This window comes from Anoplolepis gracilipes, chromosome 13 (assembly GCF_047496725.1).
Source record: "Anoplolepis gracilipes chromosome 13, ASM4749672v1, whole genome shotgun sequence".
Lineage (NCBI taxonomy): Eukaryota > Metazoa > Arthropoda > Insecta > Hymenoptera > Formicidae > Anoplolepis > Anoplolepis gracilipes.
Genome location: NC_132982.1, coordinates 1,532,617 through 1,541,061, shown reverse-complemented (window position 1 = coordinate 1,541,061; position 8,445 = coordinate 1,532,617). Strand labels below are relative to the sequence as shown.

At 31.0% G+C, this 8,445-nt stretch overlaps 1 protein-coding gene across 6 annotated transcripts in view; it reads right to left on the bottom strand.

The window, feature by feature from the left end:
- Positions 1–6,465: 6,465 nt before the first annotated feature.
- Positions 6,466–8,445, bottom strand: part of LOC140672277 (protein expanded) — a 119,231-nt gene continuing 117,251 nt past the window's right edge. For 4 of the 6 annotated variants that reach the window (XM_072904277.1, XM_072904275.1, XM_072904278.1 and 1 more), the window contains one exon: positions 6,466–8,036. In XM_072904277.1, the coding sequence (XP_072760378.1) occupies positions 7,542–8,036 (495 nt within the window). In that variant the 3' untranslated portion in view covers positions 6,466–7,541. The remainder of the gene's footprint in view (positions 8,037–8,445) is intronic. The other 2 variants (XM_072904279.1, XM_072904280.1) reach the window with 1 other exon arrangement.

Below are 8,445 nucleotides of genomic sequence, written 5' to 3'. Positions count from 1 at the left end.
AAATTAGTTATGTTGTATAACAGACTGTTGATAGAGGAGATAATTATTCTTAACGGTTAACTCTCTTTGTGTATTTTCGGAGTTCCGTAAGCTTTTAGTAGTAGGCGGTCGCTGGATCTTAAAGTATGGTGTTTTTGTTTTACATCCAATATATAATCAGGTCAGGTCGCCGAAATGCGCAAGAGACATATTGTTTATAATGGAATATGACATTTATTGACATATATATTGACATTTTGTTTATATTGGAAAGTGAGACGCATAAGATACCCGTAGGTCAGCTGCCGAGTTTAATCCCGTTCCATGTATCGTCGGAGTAGATTTCCTTTGCCGGTTTAACATCAGCCTAGATTTCTCAATGGCACTTTGTAAGCGAACCCTCTATCAGATATTCGCTTGAATTGCGGAAGGTACTCACGAAGACTTATACACTTCCCGAATTGACGTTTTCCAAACAGGATCAGTTAGCGGAATTTATCGCAAAAAAGTACTGAAAACGACCGTGAATTCCTATGTCACCATTCTTACGGAATAATTAACGTCGATCAGAATCCTGTAAAGCAATGTTATTTAGTGTCGCCGAAAGTTTAGGAAGCAATTCGAGGAAATTGACAAAATGTTAGATGTATTATCGAGCCATCATTTAGCGAATGGTCAAATCCCATAGTCACGGTCAAAAAGTCGAACAAGAAATATCGGTTTTATCTTAATTTCTGTAAAACCAATAACCTTTTCAAGAAAGACGCGTACCCGTTGCCGCATATTGTATTTTGGACAAATTAAGATCGGCGTTACATCTTGACGCTCAATTTGAGTTAAACGTACTTTCAAATACCTATGGCCAAAAAGAGCTGAGAGATAACTGCCTTTAGTGTTCCGGAGAAGGGATTATGTCATTTTACTTGGATGTTATATGAATTAACTAGGGCGCTTGCAACTTTTCAACACTTGTTGACTAAACTTATTAGACAGGAAATGGAACCTCACGTGTTCGCGTACCTTGATGACATTGTGATAGTAACGCCAACTTTCGAGGATCATTTGAAGTGATTGAAGCACATATTGGATAAGATTTCTGCTGCCAGTCTCACAATAATCCGGAGAAATGCGAGTTTTATCGGTTGCAAGTTCGCAACTTTGAGTTTATCGTATAAAAAATTGTGACTGATACTCTAGAAGCTTATGTATTATATTTTCTGATTCTCAAAGTCTGATTCAACTATAATACATAAATATATGTTGTTGTGTGTGTGTGTGTGTGTGTGTGTGTGTGTGTGTGTGTGTGTGTGTGTGTGTGTGTGTGTGTGTGTGTGTGTGTGTGTGTGTGTGTGTGTGTGTGTGTGTGTGTGTGTGTGTGTGTGTGTGTGTGTGTGTGTGTGTGTGTGTGTGTGTGTGTGTGTGTGTGTGTGTGTGTGTGTGTGTGTGTGTGTGTGTGTGTGTGTGTGTGTGTGTGTGTGTGTGTGTGTGTGTGTGTGTGTGTGTAGAAGTGTAGTTTTACTAATGTGTTATTGTATCCGCGAGTCATTATACTTATAATATATCGAACATGTAACTCACCTGTCTGGCATTCACATATCACTTTCGCACAAATAAGAAGAATCACAGATTTTTTTTAGGGCTTAACTTATTTTTTTTGATCGATGAGATGTAAAAAAATGTGACTTTGATACCTTAGGAGATTATATAATATATTTATAATATAATATAATATAATATAATATATTTATGTATTATAGTTGATTCAGGCTCTGAGAATCAGAAAATATAATACATAAGCTCATAGAGTATCAAAGTCACAATTTTTTGCATCTCATAGATTCAGTTAAAAAACGATTGTTTTTCATGGTTTTGCAACTAAATATGTGTGTGCTATATATATGACATATTTCACTGCCATCGTGAAGTTTAAGTATAATATTCATAATTTTCCAATATAATATCCACGATTTTCAGGTGAGTTGTGTAGTCTTACACAATATACCTACAAATACGAATTTCAGTGTTTAAACAAGATTACGATCATGTTGAACATGTTCGTTTAGACTGAAAATAACTTAATTTGTGTTAAGAAACAGTTTTTGATAATTTACAATTCAACCCAGAGGGAGCTGAAATCGAGGCTTATGCGGACCTCTCCTTTGTATTTTGTTATATAATAGATTCAATTTATTACAGCAGAAACTTTTTCTAAATCTGTAGTAATTTCTTCTGTAAAATCATATAGTCCAGATATTTTACTTTCTTTTGAAGAAGATAAAGTTTCCTAGGATTAATCTTCTCGCCAATCGCAAACAAAGAAAAATTCTCTCAAATTGGTCATTATTAAGAGTATTTAGTTTGATTGAAAAAATCAAGAGTATTTTTTTATTAAAAGTATTTAGTTTGATTGGAAATGATCCAATTTTAAGCAGATAATGAATAGTAAATAGTAAATATAGGTTTAGAATAAAATCAAATACTTTGGTTACATATAATTAGAACATAATGAAATTTCAATATTAAATAATTCAAAAGTTATGAACATTTTAAAAGTTTTAATCTGGTCTTCTGCAAATATAAAAAAAATTAATGAAACGAAATGCTTAAGTTCTAAATCTACATTAATTACATAAACTCACATTTATTGATTTGAATCATGAGAATCCTTTAATATTATTCAGAATTCAAGCAAATAAAAAATTATACACATATCTTATAAAATTATAATTATACAGATATATTTTACAAAATATATTTTATATTACTATATTTTACATAAAATATATCTTTATTCAGTAAAAACGAGAAAAAAAGACTTAAAGAGGCAGAATATAAGAGCGTAAATAAAAATAAGCTTTTTACGTCCAAGTGTATTACGTCCGGACTTCACGATTCTTTTCTTTCGAAAGACATTTGTAAACATTCAAATATTCCGGTGATACGGTGACAAAGCTGTGAAATATTATATGTTCTGAGAATTCCGTTACGATCGTAAGACTCCACAAATCTTACGTTTGATATCTAATAACTTTTAATAAATAGCTGATAGATGAGACAAAATTTTCAAAATGCGAAAATTTGAACCGTGCATAAACACTCAAAGATTCTCTAACATAAGAGAATTTTTTAAATAAAACAGAGTCATCATAAATTGAGATTGCTGTTAGTGTCGTAAACCAAAGATAAATTGGAGATATGGCATGAGAGCTTGTCTGACAGACCTCGTAAGTGGCAGCTGCTTATAATAAATTTATTAGAATAAGGCAACAAGCGATAACTCCCTCCGATTGTACCAAACTCTTTATTGGTCAAGACCAAAATCTTCCAATTGTAGGCTAAGATACAATTCTAGCAACAGACATTGGGTCACAAATGTATACAGGCACTATTCTTTGATACACGATATGTTTGTGATTTTCGGGACGGGAGCACTCGGTTCACAAAAGGACCGACCAATATTGAACGCGCGCGAGACAAGATCGAGTGAGTCAGTCCATTCTTGACTATGAGAGAAGATACACAGAAATAAACAATCTTAAAAACTAGTGCATGTTCACGCCTTATTGAGTGGGAAATTTCGTTTCCGTTATCTCATATTTTCCCACACAATAAAAATTTCACCTATAGATAAAAACCTCTAATGCTCGAAGTTAAAAAGAAAACTTCTCCAAGTCCATGGGGATGTTAATTAAAATTCTGATCCGTTTAATTATCCAATGGAGAGGAGGACACATTCCGTATCTATCAGTCGTGACTGGCAGTAACATATTCTCCGAGAAGTGCGTGCAAGAGTAAAAGGAAAAAGTTTATTAGTGAGATCAACTGTCTACTAATAATCTTAGGATCATTTAGATAGTGTTTTCTTCTCGAAAGTCCAGCGACTACCCATTCGCGACCTGCACTCAGCACTTACTACAACTAACTTAGGACCACTTCCGATGCCGTTGCCAAGTCTTTTTCTGGGGACCACCTGCAGTTTTTTGGGACCTACACCCTTTAAAACTCTTTATCTACATATCGATGCACGCTATAAGTATGGAAGCCGTTCACTCGAAACGATTAAAAGCAAGAGCGAGGCGGTTTAATAGACACTGTATATTAAAAATCCTGGTTCGGGCGGCGGTAGATGACAATTTTATTATAAATTTTTCTTGTATTAATATAGATTAATATAGATATATTATATTTTCATAATTCACTTGGAAGTAAACAATCATACATGAATTATCACATAGATCCATTTCCCTCCATTTTCCTAGATATTCCCCCATCTTATTCCTTGGTATCCGACCTTCCTCCAGCCACACCATCAGAACCTGAATCGTCCGATCTTCATGCTCCCTCTTCACCCCTTCCTTCTCTAGCAGAACCGTTTCGACCTTCCTCTCCTACCCCATTCACAATTGTGTTGGAAGATTTTCCTGCTCCTTCCTTTTTAGGAATCCCGAAACAATTTAATGATTTTAACGACTTGTGGCGGAATTGCCCAACTTTGAAGAAGAGTTGAGCAATACTGAACCCGAAGCGTCTAGTGACCTCTTTTTCGACTATTTAATGACTCAATTCTCCCTTATTTTCTTCTCGAAAACTCGTTTACAGTAGGTTCTGATCTTATGAATCTTGAAGAATTACGCGTAATCCTGATAGAGAGTCACTCAGATACCATCATTCCATGGTATATCTTCGGTCGAGTTTTCCCTGTCGACGTTAAAGCCTTAAGGGAGAACATTCCCTCCCTTCACAGTCCAGTTCCAAAAACTATAATCCTCTCCCTTTCCTTTAGATATTTAATAATTTAATTTGTTCTTTAAACATTGTATAAATTCCAGTCAGAGATTGATCTTCAAATTCCCTCTCCCCGATTTTTTGACTGATGATTCTGCGCATTAAGTAACATCCGTGAAAACACACACACACACGCATACACACACAAACAAATATTAATTTTATATCAAAATTTTGTTTCTAATTATTTATATATGCCTATATGTAATATTTTATTTTTTTTCTCCAAATTATTTTTTCTTTTTATTAAATAGATTTTTTAAATTAAACTATTTATCATTTTGCTTCATTTAAAATAACCTTTTCCTTATCATTCCCGATTCGCACAGGATCCAGTTCTGCATAACAAGGATTTAATTCCCTTACCAAAAAGGGATCAGCGAACAAATGATCTACCGACGTAGTAAAAGCGACCTTCGAGGTCGTTGACAGATCCAAGGTCTTTGCATAGTTTGTTCAAGTCATAAGCGTTCGAACTAAGAAGCGCTTTTCGACAAAGATAAGTTTCGTCTTTCCACCGACTCATCCTACGCGAGTCTGGACGTAACATACGAAAAGAAAGCAAATTGCTTGTGTTTTTATTTGCGCTTAGCTTTTCAAACCTTTCTTTTCCCGTTTTCACTAATTTGGAATTGAGAGCCTTATTAGTTTTTATTATTATATTTTTAATATATAGTTTTAATATTATATATTTAATATATATATTTAATATATATATTTTTTATATATAGTTTCGAATCTTCCTGGTCAAAAAGAAAAAAATGGATAACTATACAAGTTAAACTATGCATTTTTTTTTAGGTTAGCATAATACTGTTTTTTATTATCTATGTATTTTTTTCATTTTAAAATATACATATATAAATTGCATCTTACTATGTATTGTATAAATCAGCAAACTTTTCAATTTAATTATTTCCTTTTTACAACTTTTTTATTTTACAACTTTTTTATTTTTATAGAAAATTACAGTTATTTTTGAATTTTTATATTGATATATCTCTTCTCAATATAATGCAAAATATCTGTTAAAGTAGAACTGATTCTATTGTTGTTAGCGTGTTCTTGCAATAAAGTGCCTGCGAATTTAATACATGTAAAAATGACGATCTCTTTACTTATGTTAATAAATTTAGATGATTCAATGGTTTCACAATATTAATATACATCAATTATAAAAGTACAAAAGTCAATTACACTAGCAGCATCATATGTGCACTTACTTTCGTAACAATACTATAACGCAAGCATTCTGATTAACATACTAAAATATAAAGACAAGAAACTGATCGGTAATAAATATTACTTCTGAAAATACATTCTAATGTAAGGTAGGTATACTATTTCTTTAATTACAATATGATATATATGTATCTTTTTTCAAAATATAGATGTATTTCGCATGATTATTTTACTTAGGAAAAGTGTTACTTCCATTTTATAACATAAATAAACTATATATTATTGGCCATCTAAATGATATTTACTTATCTTCAAAATCGTTAATAAATCATGTAAGCATTTAAAATAATATTCTAGATGTATAATTTTTAATCTCTCGAAATTATATACTATATAATTTTTAAATGTCAATTACTAGATGATAATTATATTTAAAGATGCAATTTTTTAATGGTTTTGAATAGTATGTTAAAAAATGCAAAAGTAAAATTATTTAATTATGAATTATTTATATATACTTTTTATTTAGTGCTTTTTTTACTAATATTCGTAATTTTTCAAAAATTGAACAATTCAAGCAGTTCAAACTTCACAAGCTTAAATTTAAATTTATTCCAATCAGTCCAACTTGAAAATAGTTCAAATAGTTTGACTATGAATTTGAATAAAATAAAGCACCATAGTTCGTTCTTATATATATTCAAGGTCTTAAGTATACTTTTAGGTGATGTATTGATTTTAAGATTTCAATCAGTTAATTAAATGATTATATGTATAACATCTTATAATACCGTACTTAACGATATTTAATTAATAACCTTGTGTGCGTATATATTTAAAAACGAACTACGTATTGCAATGAATTGTGAATACGAACTATTCAAGCTATGTATTGTAAAACAAATAAAAAGTATTAATTATTATTTAACACGAATATTATATTTGCTCGAATATACATAAAAGAAAATAAAATTTAAATTTAAATATATAAAATAATTAATCTTTTTAAGTAATTAACTATAAACATTTCATATAATATGATTATCACATGATGGCCAATAAACTCTATAGTTTAGTCTAACAATGAGCGGGACTAGTGCCGCCTTTATCGGGGCTTATAAATCGAATTCGTATCTGTACCAGTCGTATAATTGAACAAAGAATCATAAACATTTTGAGTCCAGCAGTTCAATTATTCAAAATATTTTATATAAAAGTGTTTCGCGCAAACATAAAATTTTTAACAATAAGTTCTATGAAAATGAAGATAGTTGAAATATTTTATATATAGATGATTAAAATATTTTACGTTTATTAGTGACCAGCAATTACACGAGCTGAATATTCTATTGTTTTAATTATCATTAAAGATTTCATAAATAAAGAAAAATATACGATGAACAGATAAAATGGCACTTTGAATCGAAGAAGCACGGTTTATTGAAACGACGTTTAATTTGTTGTACATCATCTGTATGTTATATTAGTTATATTGACGAAACATAATATACAATAATATCGGAATTATGGGAAAGATGTTTTTATCCTAAATTATAGAAAATTTTAAATAAGAAAAGAAACATCAAGAATGAGCATTAAGAATGAGATGTGAAGTTTTTCTTATTCGTTGAAATCCCTGTAATGGAAGTATTGACTTTATAAGAATTGTTCTTTACTTCAGAAGGATGTTTATGAGTGCTCGTCGAAGACTTCTTAGATGGTTTTTGAATTTGTGTCGTTGACAGTCCGCTTACCGGATACTTATTCCTACTGGAGGTCGCTCCATTGCTGTTTCGCATACTATTTTTTGTAGATGTTGCAATGGAGGTGATTTCGTTAGGATGCTTTGGCAAGACAAAGGCTTTTGTCTGCTTCAGCAAGTATTGATCGTTGCACAGTGCGGAAATTAATGGTAAATCTAAGTTACGGCTTTTTTCGCGAAGCGTTCGAATGTCTAACATATCGTCATTTTCTTCGTCACTATCTTCCATACCATTGCTAGATTTGCTAGATTTATATATTTTTGTGGCAACCAACGAAGAAGTTGTTACCGAAGAAGCTGATGGTAATGGCTGATTTTTGTCAAGATTCTAGAACAAACAAAAAAATACATTAAATAACATTTTAAAATCTCTATAAATTAAGTATTTGAATAACCATATATTTTTTTATTTGTATATCGTATTGTAGAGAGAAAAATTAATTGCATCTCAAGGTTTTCAAAATTTATAATAAATAAAAAACTAAAAGAATTCTCAGACAGTACAAGACATCAGGATTGTCTTAAATACGGACATTGTAGGACATTTGTAGAATGTTTCAAGATATCATTATAAATATACTTTAAAAAAATTTAATATACATATATGATTATTTTCAGTTATACAGAGAGAGTATTTAATATAATTTAAAAGTCTAAAATGTTATACAACATATCCAGAACATGCAAAAGACATCCTGAAGACGTCTTCTCGTCTCAAAAAGATTTTCAGAATGTTC